General features: G+C 46.9%; 1 protein-coding gene across 5 annotated transcripts in view; it reads left to right on the top strand.

Moving 5' to 3' along the window:
* The window catches only part of AP2B1 (adaptor related protein complex 2 subunit beta 1), a 76,710-nt gene that overhangs the window by 30,559 nt on the left and 30,593 nt on the right, over positions 1–15,558 (top strand). For all 5 annotated transcript variants that reach the window (XM_015646638.3, XM_015646635.3, XM_015646636.3 and 2 more), the window contains exons 10-14: positions 1,432–1,547; positions 2,589–2,754; positions 3,241–3,339; positions 6,151–6,410; positions 10,326–10,518. In XM_015646638.3, coding sequence (XP_015502124.1) covers positions 1,432–1,547; positions 2,589–2,754; positions 3,241–3,339; positions 6,151–6,410; positions 10,326–10,518 — 834 coding nt within the window. The remainder of the gene's footprint in view (positions 1–1,431; positions 1,548–2,588; positions 2,755–3,240; positions 3,340–6,150; positions 6,411–10,325; positions 10,519–15,558) is intronic.

Raw genomic sequence — 15,558 nt, 5'->3', positions numbered from 1 at the left:
ATATCAGAGGAAAGTTATTGAGATGGAGAAGTGAAATTTGAATTTCTGAAGCATCTCTCTTGAAAGGACTTCTGGAGCAGAAGGGATCAGAGCAGGACCTGGTCAGGTTGCCATTCACTGCCCCTGTAGTGCCACAGTACCCATAAAGCTGAGCTAAGGAGCGAGAGGCATCATAAAAAAAAATATTACACCAATCACCTGTTTTTATGTGATGCCTCTCTTCACTCTGACACCAATTATATTGGATTTTTTTTCTGTTTGGTGTGAATTTCAGGGGAGAGTCTTAAGACTTACTGCCAGTTTGCAAAGACAGAGCAAGTGCTGGTTTGTGGTGTATCCTCATGTCAGCCTGTTTGTGCTGACAGGCCCTGTGTGAGATACCCACGAGGGCAGGAAATTGCCAGAAGGTTTTAGTCTCTGACCCAAATTCTTGAGGTTTGTCCTTGAGATTTTTTGCCCATTGTCAAAGAACCGATTCCTGTGACTAAAATGCCATTTCACTCCTCCTCCTCCTGCCCAGCCTTTAAGTGCTCTGTAAGTTGAGGGAGCTGTTAACTCACTGAAATTGAAAAATCCACCTACATTGCTGTTGTTTGTGCCCTACAGTGTTGTCTCCAGCCTGAATCCTTTATGAGTGCTCCAAAGGCAGCGTCAGGAGCAGTCTGCTTCCCACATTAATCACCAGCTGTGTAATGAGGCTTCATATGTGCTCTGCTAATAACCAAATCACTGCCTTTATTTGTGACTCTGTGCTGCTGAAGTTGGTTGCTCCTGTGATGTCCTGCCTCGCTGTGCTGTTTGGGAATAGACCTCCCTGAATTATCTGCCTCTAACTCCTGGTTCCTGGAACGTGACAGTGTCCAGCCCTTGTTATCTTGCAGTGCCTGTAAATTGAACTAATTAATGTGAAAGCTGCATTAGGAGCAGCTGAGTTTCTGTTTTTAGCTGTACATTTCACGTGTTGTTAGTGACCTCACTCCAAAAATACTGAACCTGTTGCTGCTGGGAGCAGCAAGTTGCTGTTTCCTCCTGCCTTCTGGCTTTGCTAGAAACTTTTCCTGCAGTTTCCCAGCTCTGATTGCCTGGCATGGGAAGCCCCAGAGAGCTCATTCAATGGCCTGTTCACCCCCAGGGTGGTTCAAATAGCAATGTAGGTGATGTTCTCAAGGTCTTTCATGTGGTGACCCAACTTTCTACTGGCACACCTGCTTCTCTTACTTTCTACAGGAGCTGGAGCCAGCTGGTGTCCCCACTGTAACAAACAACCTGTTGTTACCCTGTTGTTCATTTCTGGACAGAGTTCTTAGCTCTTGTCCTTGTGTTGTCCCTCTCTGGGCCTTTTCTCATGCACATGCCATGTTCCTCAGTGTGTGCTGCAGGACCAGGGGTGTTTCTTTAGCTTTTTAAATGTTGTTTTTCTGCTCTCTCTAGCAATCTGCAGAGCGCTGTGTGAGCACACTGCTGGACCTCATCCAGACCAAGGTCAACTACGTGGTGCAGGAGGCCATCGTGGTCATCAGGGACATCTTCCGCAAGTACCCCAACAAGTGCGTGGAAAAACCTCAGGTGCTTTTGGCAGCACTTGGCTGCCATCATCAGAATAGAGCAGAACTCAGCTCACCAGGGCTCTGAAGCAAAGGTGGAAGCAGTGATCCCACTCCTAGTTTGGAAGGATTCAGTTCTTGGCTCTAGATGAAGTGTCAGCCTGGCTTGTTATTAGTTTGAATTGAAAGGTTTTCCTTCCCCACCACTCTGTATTGAAGCCCGGATCAAAAGCCAGTAAAGCTCTTGCAGGGGATGCCAGAAAGAAAATTTGGCCAAGTTTATAGCATCAGGCTATTCTGGTTTTGCTAATCTCCTCTAGAAATCCATGAAGTGTGCAAGTCCCCTCATACAGGGCTGTGAAAGTTCATGGCTCCTGTGGTCTGAGATCCAGTCAGGTTGTGCAGAACAAAGCACTGCTGGCTTTTCCCACCGAGTATTCCCTCTGGCTTGGGCAGAACTCAGCTTATTTTGGTTCTGCAGTAAGGTTTTGTCTCTCAGCCACATAACTACAGCAATGTTTTTCAGCAGAGACTTCATGATCACCTAAAAAATAATATTGGACATGCCAGGCTACCCTGGCAATTTCTGCTGTCAGTGTCAGAAATTCTCTGTATGTGGGGATACCCACACATAGGGGTAGCTAAATTAGTGTGGGATATTGTGTGGTGGACAGTAAAGACTTGGGGGGAGTGTAACACCCAGTTTAGAGTTACCAGACTGAAGCCTTCAGCAAGGATCTGATTCAGACTCATAATTTGAACTGTTTAATCAAATATTCCCATTAGCAAACAGAAAAGGAGGCAGCTTTATCTTGAACTCCACATCTGTGTGGTCTTGCTGATGGATTAAACTGCAAAGACCCTGTGAGATCTCAGTCCTCAGCTTTGGGAATTAAAAAAAATAGTTGAATGAAAATGCTGCTTGTTGTGTAGAAATACAAGACATGAATTCAGTGCAGGATTCTCTGCAGAATGATGTGGGCAGAAATGGAGTAAAACAAATCCAGTTCACCCCTGTAACCCACCTGTACTGTGACAAACCAGGTATGAGAGCATCATTGCCACTCTGTGTGAGAACCTGGATTCCCTGGATGAGCCAGATGCCAGAGCTGCCATGATTTGGATAGTGGGTGAATATGCTGAAAGAATTGACAATGCAGATGAGCTGCTGGAGAGTTTCCTGGAGGGTTTTCATGATGAAAGTACTCAGGTAGAGTTGCAATGTACATTTTATCTGTAGTGTTTTGTGCAGTGTGTGGTGGACAGTAAATGTTTTTGCAGTGGTCAGACAATACCTGTCAATAAAAGCTTCAATATTGGGCTAAAGTAAAACTCTTGGGAATCTGCAGTTTTGCTTTGTTATTTGTGTCTCCAAAAATTCTCTTCCTGGGAGGACAAGACAGAACTGGAGGGGATTCCAGAGGTTGCATATTTCTTGGGGGCATGGCTGTACTGGGGACCAGAACTTAGATGGGGTTCATCACAGTATGACACAAACCTCAGCCTGCTGCTCAGGGACTTGTCTGTGAAAGCAGCAAAGTCTGAGTCTCATTATACTGGGTTTCACTGGCAAGGAATAGTGTACTGCTGTGAGGAAACTGAAATCTTGTATTTTATATCAGCAGAGGATGTGGAGACTTGTGAGACATTGTTGAGTGGATGAATTTCTAATCTCTCCTGTGCCCCCCTCTCTTAGGTGCAGCTCACCCTCCTGACTGCAATAGTGAAGCTGTTCTTGAAAAAGCCTTCTGAGACACAGGAGCTGGTCCAGCAGGTCCTCAGCCTGGCCACACAGGTAAGCCAAGGTATCCAGAGCCCTGCAGACTCTCTGCTGGCCTGCTGTGTGGTGTGTCCCATCTGCCAGGCCAGGCAGCTTTGCAGTAGATTGGATTCAAGGGTGTTCCCTTCTCTCCCAGGGAGAGACTATTTAAAAGCTGCTTCATGTCTGTTGCCATCTGGAATCTGCTTTCTCCTTCTTAGCTCTTGCTTTATCTGAATTCCTTCCCCATTCACTCACTAAATGGAAAGTTAGGGACAGTGTAGAATTATCAAGAAACCAAAATTCTTTCTCCTTGAAGGTGGCTTGCAGTTAAACATCTGGAGCTGTAACAGAGGGAGAGAGCCCAGCAAAGACTTTGTTCTGTGAACAGCAAAGTTTAAGCAGGGCTATGAAAAGGAAAGAACTGAAGTTTGGGGTTTTTCCTTTGTACTTGGATGCTGTCAACCAATGTGGCAGCTTTGCTGGAGGCTGTAGCTGTGGGTTAAGATCATGGATTCATTATGCATGAGGTGCTGAGTTATGAGCTCAGATCACTGCAGGCAAGGCTGGGCTTGAGCTGGCAGACACAACTGCTGTAGCTCTAGAGGACAGAAGTGGAGATGTCCTGGTGGCAGGGGTGGGTAAGAGCTCAGCTGATCTTCTTACACTCCTTGGCTGCAATGACTGGGGTAAAGTACCCAAAAAGAGCAGCTCCTCTCCAGACCTGCTGTGTCAAGTGATAAAAATAGTCTGCCAGCTGAATGGGCTGTGATTGTTTCTGAGCAGAAAACCTGGAGTCAATCATCAGCTGGCCTTTTTCATCCTCTTTGCTGCAAGAAATCACACCTGTGGACTTACTGCACTTAAACCTTTTATTCATTCCTTTGGGGAGTTGCACTGGTCAGCAGCAACAAACCCATGACCTGCTTTTCTTGCTTCAAAACCTGCTGTTAGGTAGGATATCTGAGCTGCTCTTCAGAGAGGAGTGGGCCAAGGGCAAGCTGTTTGCCTGAGCCAACAGAAGAAAGGTACTAAGTGCTAAAACCCACTGTGCTGAGTCACAAAACATTTAATGGCACCCTTGGAATATAGCAGGCGTCTAGTTTTTTTTTTCTCTGTTTGTCACAAATGTTGATTCAGTCTGGCTTTTTGTATTTTATGTGAATAATAAGTCAATGTAGGATAACTGGCTGTAAAACACTGAAAAACCTTGTGCTTCAGGATCTGATTTCTAGGTAGAGATGGTGTTTTTCACTTGAGTGGGAGAATAATTACATGTGTGTTTCTTTCCCCAGCTTAGGTATTGTTGCACTTTGAGTGTCTCTGGGCTTGTCTGCACAGCTGCACAGACTGCAGGTGTGGTTGTAGCAGGTGCCAGCTTCATCCACTGAATAAAAATATGGTAAAAATAGCAGTGGAGCAGCTGGGGCTGGAAGAAACACAGGAATTGAGGTCTCAGACCTCTGCATCCCCACTGCTGTTGCATGGGTGGGGAGCTGAGCTAGCCAGGGTTCACTGGTGTTGCTCCACACATGTGCATGCAGACCCTGGAAAGGGAAGAACTGGGAGAGAAACCGGAAGAGATTTGAGCCTCTTGTTTCAGTAGGTTTACCCATTTCCAGTGATTATTTTTTTTTTGGCTGTGGGAAGAAACAGCCTTGAATCTGGAGGTGCCTGCAAGTAGGAGAGTGTGGCCTTTCATGTGTGCCCTTGCAGAAACCCTGCCTGATCCTGAGTGCAGAGTCTGGGAGGGATTGTTAAGGGTGTAAAGAGTCCACAATTCTACCATCAAACAGAGCCAGCTCTGCAGAGATAATGTGTGAGACAACAGAGAGATTAATTTAGGACCTTACAAGCAAAATGAGCTGAGCTCAGTCTCATTCCAAGAAGAGGTTTGAGAATGTCTTGAGGCAGATGGCAAATGCAGGTTCTAACAGGGCAGCAGCAATGAGAGCACAGAGTAGAAAAATAAATGCCAAGAGGAAGGCTGGTGAGGTGTACAATATTTTGCTGGAATTTTATCAGGGGGAAAAAAAACCTCAAACATTTATCCTGTTATTCTGCTGATGTGAGGATTAAAAATCCAAGCTCTTGTTTCCATGAACAGTTCACTACAACATAAAACCACAACACCTCCCTCTCCCTAGAACATTATTCAGCAAACCATTCCCACTCACTTTGCTGCTCTGGGCAGAGCTGCTCAAAGATGAGAGAAATAATTAGCACTTCATGCAGAGGCAAAAGTATCTGCAGTAAAACAAGGGTATTATTGACAGCTGGAGAAGTGCTGAAGTACCCTAAGAGTGTGTATCATTAGCATCTCTCCATACTTCATTAGATAACTAAAAGGCAGGGTAAATAAGATCTCCTTTGCTATGAAGAATATGGCTTATTAAGATGTGGCTCTGCAGCATCTTTTTTGTCCAGCAGTGCCCTTGGCTAAGTCATATTTCCAGGAATCTTGGATCATTATGCAGCATTGCGTGTCTGCTCTTAGTGTGTAACACTCATTGCCATTCATTTTCTTTTCTCTGGACTTCTCCTAGCACTTAGTGGCAGGAAAGTTTGGAAAGCAGTTGGCAGTTCAGTGTTTTGGGGCAGTTGTGGGGTGTAAATCCTGGGCTTTTTCCTCCCTGAACATCTGAGCAGGAAGCCAGACTTGTTCTCGGCTCTTATTTTTAATTTTAAGATGTTCATCTCAACAAGCAGCTTGTAACATCATTTTGAAATTAGTGGCTGCTGGTTGGTTGGGGGTTTTTAATCCAGCAGAATCACTGCTGGAATAATAAAGTGATTACAGGCATTGGTTCACCCCAGACCCGTGAGTGATGCATTGCTTTGTCTCAGGATTCTGACAACCCAGACCTGCGGGATCGTGGCTACATCTACTGGCGCCTTCTTTCCACGGATCCAGTGACTGCCAAGGAAGTGGTGCTCTCAGAAAAGCCACTGATTTCTGAGGAGACTGATCTGATTGAGCCAACCCTGCTGGATGAGCTGATCTGCCACATTGGGTCTCTGGCTTCCGTGTACCACAAACCACCCAACGCTTTTGTGGAGGGGAGCCACGGCATCCACCGCAAGCACCTGCCAATCCACCACGGGAGGTGAGCTCAGGCAGCCCAGGGGATCACGGGCAGAGTTGGTTGTTTCTTTCTAGAAAACAGTCCAAAAGGTGCCAAGATCTTTTACAACATCCTGGTGGGATTTTATTGATAGTTTGCAGGTCATTCATGGAGCTGTTACAAGCAGAATGTGATTCTGGGTGTGGAGTGTCCAAATTCCTGGGTCAGAAGACGCAGGAAGTATCAAAGTTCCTGTGTGAGGAGAAGCTGTGATGTTTTTTGAGAAGACATTGGTTATAAGTGCTCTTGACATGAATTTGAATAGAAAAGCAGAAGCTTTGGATGACTGGTGCAAGGAGGACTAGAGTTGAGAGCAGGCATCTTTCAGAAGATGATTTTGCAGGAGCTTTGCTTCAGCAGCAGCATGGCTTTATGAGCCTGTCCCCTGGCTTGCAGCATCACTTTCCTGGAACAGGAAAACACAGGGATCTTTCACTGCTGGGACACGAAAAGGAGAAGGATTGGTAAAACTCCCTTTCTCACTTGGTGCCTGTAAAGCAAGGGAAGTGCAAAAGCCATCACTGTTAGGGCTCAAAAGAAGGTGGGCAGGCTGACATGGTCTGTCTGACCTCTGGGAGGTGGGGGAGATGCTTTGGCTCACTGCCTGGTGCTTCAGTGGCTCCCTGGGATGACAGTTCTGGCAGCTCTGCAAGAGCAGGCAGTGCCTCAGCCCCAGCTGGGGCTGTGTTGCTGTTGGGCCTGTTCCCATGGTCCCTCCTTCAGGTGAACAGTTTGCTATTTGCACTAGTGGTATTAATTACAAAAATGAGTGTATTTTGCAGCAAGAGGCAGAGTAGCCAGGCTTACCTCTTAATAATATTCCCAAAGTGACATTTGGAGTGCTATTTTTTGCTGTTGCACTGATAAATCAGTGTGCGATGCTGCTTCTTTTCTATTTTCTGACACCACTTCTCTGCTATTCTTAGCAGCTAAAGCTATTTCTGTGGTGGCTGGCTTTGGGAAGCTGAGTTGTTTTCTCCCTGCCTATGAAATCGAGTCTGGCTGCGCTGACCCAGAATCAGCAAGTACAAATGTACCAGTTAGGAAAAGCGGTGGCCAGTTTCCCACCTCTCCTAATTAAAGATTTGTCTCAGAATGAGCTGGGTTTTGGTGTTACCAGCCTTCCCATACACTGTTGTTCCAGGTCACTACAGCAAATAGCATTTTAGGGGATTTAACTCAGAAAATTCAGCTTTTTGAAGGAGCAGTTGATTATCTTCTTGCATGTAGTGTCTGTGTGCTTTGACTCTCATTGCCCATGCTCAGTCTGAGTCTTAAGTATTTTCTGATTTTGGCAGAACCATTGCTTGATAAAACCCCCAAAAACAAACCCCCAGGCCTCAGTCAGCAGTGCAAGCTGGGCTGTGAGGGATGCTCAGCAGGGTGTGCTGCACACTGATCACACTGATGCAGGGATAAGTTTAAAAAGGGGTGGGCTCAGTTTAATGGCACAGCAGGGTTCTCTGATGGGAGCTCACCTCAAGAGGCGTCATTGTGGAGGTTTTCTGCATCAGTTTAAGGGCAAGTTAGGGGTGTCCAGTGAAAGATAAGTCCAAACAGTGAGGTGAGGTGATTTTCTGTACAGCTCCTGCACTCCAGTGACCATTCTGGTGGCTGATCTTTGTGGTGGAGACTGATGGCACTGTGAGATGGCACTGGAGAGATGCCCACAGTGAATGTGGTTTAAGAGGATCAAGGCAGCACTGCCTTGAGTGATGCTTCCCTGGGTATAAACCCAGGAGGAGTTCTGGCTGGCAGAACTACATGATGGCATTTTGATTCATTTCTTTTCCATTCAGAGCACTGTAGGGCAGGTTTCTTGCAGCTCTCAGCTGATGGGAAGACCCATTGAACAGCTCACAGATGGTGAAATGTTCCTGCCTCTTCAATGAGCCCAAGTGTCACAGAGCTGCAGATGTATCCTGAGGGTGGGGGAGAAATCTGATGGCTTGGCAGTGTTTCCTCATGTGGTGGTTCCTACCACCCCTGCTCATCCATAAATCAGCTGGGAAATTTGGGAAGATATTAACAGGGTTTCTGGGAGAAGTAAGTCTGGGTGGACTTGGGCAGGAGTCTCTATTTCCCTGTTTCACAAGTGGCTGCAGGAGATGTTTTATTCTGGCTCAGGCTGTGCATCCCTTGTGACTCCAACATCTGGGAGCTGCTGGAGACTGAACTCACAGGGCCAAATCTCCAGTTCCCAAGGCCAAACCCAAGACTGTAAGGGGGAAAGCTTGTGTCAAGGCTTTTTGCCCTTTTTAACCCACATATTCTTTAGGAATCTGTTTTCTTTCAAAGAAAATGCAAAGTTGTTTCTAGGAATCTCTTTAAAGAATTTTTTTACAAATGGAAGCCTGTGGTTTTGCTTTTTTCAAACAAACCAACTGAGCTCTGTCTTTTCCTAATTTTACTGGGCTTTGGGGCAGCAGCAGTTACACAAGACACAGAGGGATTTCTGTGTCTCCATCAGGAGAAGGATGAGTAAGTGTTGAAGGGGTGGAGTGTTAGAGGGATTATATCCTGGGAAGGAACCGAGTGGTTTGTGATGTGCCTCTCTCAGAGAGGCTGTTCCTGTTCCCAGGCTGGGGGTGGGAGTGGATCACAGTCACCACCTCTCCTCAGGAATGCTTCAGTGAGCACTTCAGCACACTCAGCACTCTCCCTGCTGAAGGCAGCAGCAGAAAGGACAGCTAATATTAGTGCTATTGGGGCTCTAAAGCTTTTAATGCAAAGAAGCTTTCAAGCCTTCCTGCTGCTGCCTGGTAACTTATTCATCCTGCACTCCTCGTGCTCCATCTTTTCCTCCTGGCACTGGGATTGGGAGCAGCTTATTCTCTGTCACCGAATCTTTCCTCTCAATAGCTGAATAAGGATAAGAGAATTTTGGCTACTCAAAATCAGAAGCTGCAGTGCTTGCAGAACAGCCCCAGGGTTAAACACCTTGTCAGGACACTAATTCCCACAGCAATTGTGTGCACTTACCTGCTGGCTGCAGTAACGTTAGCTAGAAATCATTTTATCAGTTACTGCTGGAAACAGGATATAAAATGGATTCTAATTATCTAAAATATGAGCATTTCTGGATTTAAAGAATAAATACATTGTAGTGACTTTTCCAGGAGCTACAGTTATTTTTTTACCCTCTCCTTGTTATCAAATTCAGTGACAAGTGAATATAAAAGATATAAAAAGTAGCCAGACTGCATATGATGATAAATTTTGGAAGCTGTACAATGAGTGATTCTAGACTAGTAATTAGCATGCCTGCTAACTCAGAGGAAAGGAAATTATTGATAGAAGGGAGGAATCAATTTTAGATTGAGTTTTTCAATTAGGAAAGACTGATGGACCTTGTTGCTGGTCAGGAGAAGGTGATTAATCTAGATCTGAGGGAAGTGGCGGGGTTTGCACTGGTCATAGTAAGGGCTCAAGTGTTTTATCGGTGTTAGATCTCTGAGAAGATCTGGATTATTTATTTTTCCCTGTGTTTTCATGTAATTCTCAGGCCAAATGGGCTGAAAATCATCTCTTGGTTTATGCTGAGGTAGGAAATGCTTATTTTCAGTTCTGTAGCCCATGTGATACCCATGGCTCTCTGTTTTAGAGGGGGTCTCTGATCCTCGGGGTGGGTAGGATTCACCCCTTGCAAGATTCCCTTTTGCTGGGCTGAAAACCACATACAATGAAGGGAAAATCTTTGTGCTCAAAGTGGTGAAGAGCCACATTCCATAACCCTGCCTGCAGCAGAGCAGAGGCCACAGCAGCTGCTGGGACCACCTTTTGCCTGGCTTCTGCTGCTGAGCCCCTCTTGCTGTGTTTCCCCATGCTGGGAACCTGGAACTGGACACCAGAGGTGACTGATATTTGTCTTTTCTGCTTCTTGTTCTCCCCCCACAGCCCTGATGCTGGTGACAGCCCCGTGGGCACCACGACCACCACAAACCTGGAGCAGACACAGGTCATCCCTTTCCAGGGTGACCTCCTGGGGGACCTCCTCAACCTGGACCTGGGGCCCACCGTGAATGTGCCCCAAGTGTCCCCCATGCAGATTGGTGCTGTGGACCTCCTGGGAGGAGGGCTGGACAGCTTGGTAAGCAGCATATCCTCTTTAGCTGATGGGAGATAATTGGAGCTGTGCTTATCTCTGCAAAGCCTTGATCGTTTGTGCTTTTAGTGCTCAGCGAGCCGAGCTCCCGGTGCTGAGTCCTGAAACTCCAGGAGGATTTAACCAGAGTTATTGTAACAACTTTCAGCAGGCTTTTCCTGCTCTACAATGAATGCATGCTGTAGAATCCCCATGGTCAGTGGATATATTTGTTCTGTGCTTTTTCTGTCTGTGGAAGAAAACCAAAAAGTTGCTTTAAGGATGTAAAAGTGTTTCGCTGATTTCTGTTGGAATCAGGCTCCCTTTCAAGAAGGCATTTATTCCACCCAATTCCCAGCCCTCCTGAATTTCAGTGCTCTCAGGCTGTGACCCTGTGTCATCCCATTTGTGTATTCTCCAGAGCATGCCATGGTTTAATATCAGTGACATTTTAATTGCAGTGAGGTCAAGAGGGAGCTGTGTGTGCAGTCCTCCCTGTGCCAGAGCTGCTGACAAGGTACCTGCCCTGGCACTAACAGGGTCAGGCTCCAGTGGGAGCAATCACACCTCCCCTCTGCTCTGGGGAGGGAGCTGGGCACGAGCTGCAATGAGAAAATCACTTAGCAGGGAGCCAGCAGCAGGGAAGAGGTCGGTTCTGTGGTTTTAGGCTGGTGGCAGCCAGGCAGTGAGGATTGCTGACTGTAAGGGTCAGCCTGGGAACTGTGCCCAAGGCAGGGAGCACAGCACACAGACACCCAGCTCCCTGCTGGCTTCCCCACAGGGGGAAGAAGCTCTCCCAAGGTTTATTTGCACCATGTAAATCAAGTAAGACTTCTCCAGGGGACACAGCTGGGTGTTTTTCAGACTTGGAGTGGGTTTGGCTTGCAATGAGTTGGGCTGGATTATCTCTGCCTGGTTCAGGTGCACTTTCAGTTGAGTCAAGCTCTGAATAACAGAGGTAGGAGGCAGCTGGATGAACCCCAATTCAACAAATCCTTATTAGTCAAATATATATATATTTTAAGCTTACTAAAGCAAATGTCAAACACATTTCTAGCTCCAGTGCTTCATGGCCTAATGAGCTGGAAACAATCTGGCCCTTAATGGCACTGGCACTCCCAGAGGGCAGAGGTGCTGTATGCTCTGTACTCTCTAACCAGAGGTGTTTGGTTAGCAGGGACACTGCTCTTGCTGGGGATTGGAAAATGGTCAAGCTGGACTTGCTGGGAAAGCAGGCAGCGAGCCCAGAGCAGTGACCTGTGAGCCTTTCCCTGCCCTGCAAGTCCTCCCTCTAAAACTGGGAATTAAGGCATTGCAGAAGGTGGTGCTGCCTGTGATGCCACAGGATGGTTTGCACTTAAATTCCTCCCTGCTGCCTTCCAGGCCTCTCACAGTAACCCTTTGTTCCTTGTTAGTGTCACACAAATAAATGGACACAGTGGAACTAGAACTTGGTTTTGGGAGAAGAGCTGGCTCACAGCTGGCATTAATGGGCTTAATGTAGTGACCTGCTCTGCTGGTGCAGCTGTTAGTTGAAATGGTATCAGGCTTTTACTTAATATTTTTCTCAAGCCTTAAGTACATCAGTGGGGTTATGGAGTGTGATCTGACAAAATGATCTGTCTGGATGGGGAGTAGCTGTGCCTGGGGCTGCATGGCCAGCTCTCTCTCAGCTGAGTAGATGAGGAAGCACTAAAAAAAAATAATCTGAATCCTGGTGTGGTTTTTGAAGGTGGATGCTTTCTGTTGGAGGGCTGTTCTATCAAAACTCCAGCTTTTCCCTCCCTTGGTCAGTCTTATTTCTCAGGTAACAAGTGACAGGATAAGAGGGAATGGCCACAGCTTCTGCCAAGGGAGGTTTAAACTGAATATTCAGGAATCTGTCTTCACCAAAAGGGTTTTCAAGCAGTGGAATGGGCACTAGGGGAGTGGTGGGCTCACTTAAAAATGGTGCAGATGTGGCACTTGGGGAAGGGTTTAGTGGTGGCCTTGGCAGTACTGGTGGAATGCTGTGGAGGTCTTTTCCAGCCTAAATGAGTCTAGGATAATAAGCTTAAGTAGTGAGTGAATGTGATCTGTGTGTTTGTTGCTGTGGGCATGTGTTTCACCAGTTAACCCTAACCTGGTATTACCCAAATTGCTGGGAGGTGTCCTGGGCTGCACAGCTTGCCAAGAGGATTGGTATTTGGTTCTCAGGCTAACTTTAAACCACATTTGTACTGTGCCAAAATCAGTCTCAAACTGCAGATCCCACAGGCCTGATTTCTGTGTGTGGGAAGGAGGTGAGACACATCCCAGTGTGCCCCTTGAAGAAGGGCTGAGCTTTTCACCCTTGGCCAGGGATCAAAAACACCTGGGGGCCAGCAATGCCTGAACTGCTCTGCTTTGAAATTTCCCTTTCTGTTACCCTTTAAGTGTTTTTTAAAGCATTTTTTCCCCTGCTTTGTTGGGCAGACTGAGGCTGCACACTCTGTGAGTCCTGTGAGTGCCTCAAAGGCAGCTGGAGGTCTGCAAGAGGCTGCTGGCAGGGTCTCAGCCAGTTTGTCACACCCACTCAGTGACATCTGTTGACCCCCTCTTCTGGGTTTTGGAAGGGGTGTCTCATCACAGGGATGTTCTTGTAGTGAGAGTCCCAGTGGGACTAACCCAGAAAGACCAACAGCAGCGTTAACTTCCATGGAAAATGCCATTCTGCATTTCCATTTCTTAAACTGTGAGGTTTTATTTTTCTTCCAGGCATTTAAATAAAGACTGAGTGGTGTAAAACTGCACAAACACCAAATCAATATTGTTGGTTTGAATTGTCCTTAGCATTGCCAGATATTTTTGCTCATGACCAGCGAGGCTCCAGCTGCTTGCGAGGTTAATTTCTTTAGTGAGTAAATTTTATTTTATCTCCACAGCGAGTTCTGTAATTGGTTTTAAATGTAACATGCATACACAGATGCTGAGCATGTGTTAACAATTAAAGAGAGGAGGAAAAGGATCTTTGGTACAAGAGCATTGCTTGTAAGCAGAGCAGAACTGCTGTAGGATTTTTGGAGAGCTGTTTTCTAGGGAACGGATTGTGGCACTGTTTGCCACCATGGCCAGATCTTGTTCTTCTCTTCTCAGTTTTCTTTTTCTATAAAAGTGTAAAGCAACTAAGCCCACTTTACAAAACTATTTGGGATCTCCAGCTCCACAGTGTAAAGTCACTAATGGGGGAGAAACAAAACCCGTGTGTGAGCACATTGCTGGTGCAGCTCTGACAGAGCTGTTCATCCCAAGAGCTGGAGCTTGATGCTTTTTTCCCCTCCACTAGCTGAATTTCATGCAGGTTACAGTCACTCTCCCAGCTCCTGTGCAATGGTGCAGTGCTTTGCAGGATATCTGTCTGTACTGATGTGCTATTTTTGCCTTGAAACCTTTGTGTGTGTTCATTTGTTCTGCAAATGCACAGAGCATCAGAGCAGTGTGGGCACACAGAGCTCCCTGGGAGCCCCTGCATTTTATGGGAGTAGGGCTCTATGGCCAGGAGCCAGCAAGGCTGGCTTGAAACCCAGGGGCAGAGCAGTAAATCTGCAGGAGTGGACAGGCTTGGATTGTCTGTTATGTAAGGATTTTATTTAATACTCTAGCCACTCATCTACAAGAATATTATTGATTCGAGACTGGCAGCTGGTCAGGTTGATTTATGTCCTGAACTGAAAAGCTGTTTGATAAACACTGAATATCCACAGTTCTCTGTAATGCCTGGACTGCTTTGGGCTGTTCCAGGTGGGGCTGTGCCCTTCTGTGTAATCTGGCTGGATTTAGGGGAGTCTGATCCCAAGACCCCAAGGGTCTGTTCCACACGATTCAGGGCAGTGTCCCATCACTGCAGTGGGATGGAGGGTGGGAGCTCACCCTGAGCTGCAGGCACCACAGGCTCACCTTTCCTGGGAGGAAACCCCTATTCCAGCAGGCTGAAATGCCTGCCTCATCCACAAGGCTGTGAGCAGGGGCTGCTGGTGTTCCTGCCTCCCTCTCTGGCTGCTTTCAAGTGGAGAATTCAAAGTCTGACCTCAATGGGCAACACCCTGGAGTGTTGGGCTTGATTAGGGACTCACCAATGTTCTATAAAAAAAGCCCCAAAGTGATCTTCAGTCTGCCCTGGGGTGCCACATTCCTCTCCTGGCTCTGCAAGTGATTTGCTGTGTATAATCTTAGGAAAGTTACTTCATTTTCCTTTTTCCTGGAGCTACAGTGTGAGAGTGGCTGTGCCAGGTGAGCCCCAACATCCATTAATGCAGTGGCTGTGATGCTTTCCCTGAGTGCTCCTCCAGCCTTTGACAAGGAGCTGGGTGACTTCTTTCATCTGGGCTGTGGAGGTTTGATGTGCTACAAAGGAATCTGTTAAGATTTTTGACAAAGATACAAATCCATTGCTGGGGCAGGGCTGGTGTGGAAAAGGAGCTATTTTGGTGGGTCACTCATTCATATCTGATTCCAAGCTGTTGCAGCAGTCATAGATGCCAGATCTTTGGGAGCTGCTCATATTTTTACATTTTGGAGGATGAAAATGGTTAGGACTCAGTTTTGCTTGCTGATGGAGATGGCTCAGCAGGGCAAAGCATTAGCAGCAAGTGCAGTGCCCATGGTCCTGGCAGTGTGACCTGTCCTGGAGCAGCTTTGGCCAGCTGGTCCCTGGTTTGGAGAGCAACCCTTGTGCTCTGCAATCCTGGTTTGGTGTGCAGACACAAAATAGGCAGCAAACAAGGCAGTGAAACACCTCTGTGTGAGCCACAGTGGTGTCTGCAGTGACATCCCTGCAGGCCATGCATGGTCTGTCCTGCAGCTCAGGGCTTAACCTGCATCAAGGGGGCTGCCAGCAGCCCTGCTCTCAGCATCTCACCCCGTTCCTGAGTGCACTTACACCTCCTGCTCTGTGGTGTGAGAGAGCAAGAAGGCAGTTGTCCCCTGCTAACCCATAAATTGTGATCCACAAAATGCACAGCTGCCCTGGAAGCCTTGATTATGCTGTGGGAACAAGGCAAGGCAGTTGCTGAGCAGTGGTTGTTGAAG

Source organism: Parus major, chromosome 19 (assembly GCF_001522545.3).
Source record: "Parus major isolate Abel chromosome 19, Parus_major1.1, whole genome shotgun sequence".
Taxonomy (NCBI): domain Eukaryota; kingdom Metazoa; phylum Chordata; class Aves; order Passeriformes; family Paridae; genus Parus; species Parus major.
This window is presented reverse-complemented; position numbering and strand designations above follow the sequence as displayed.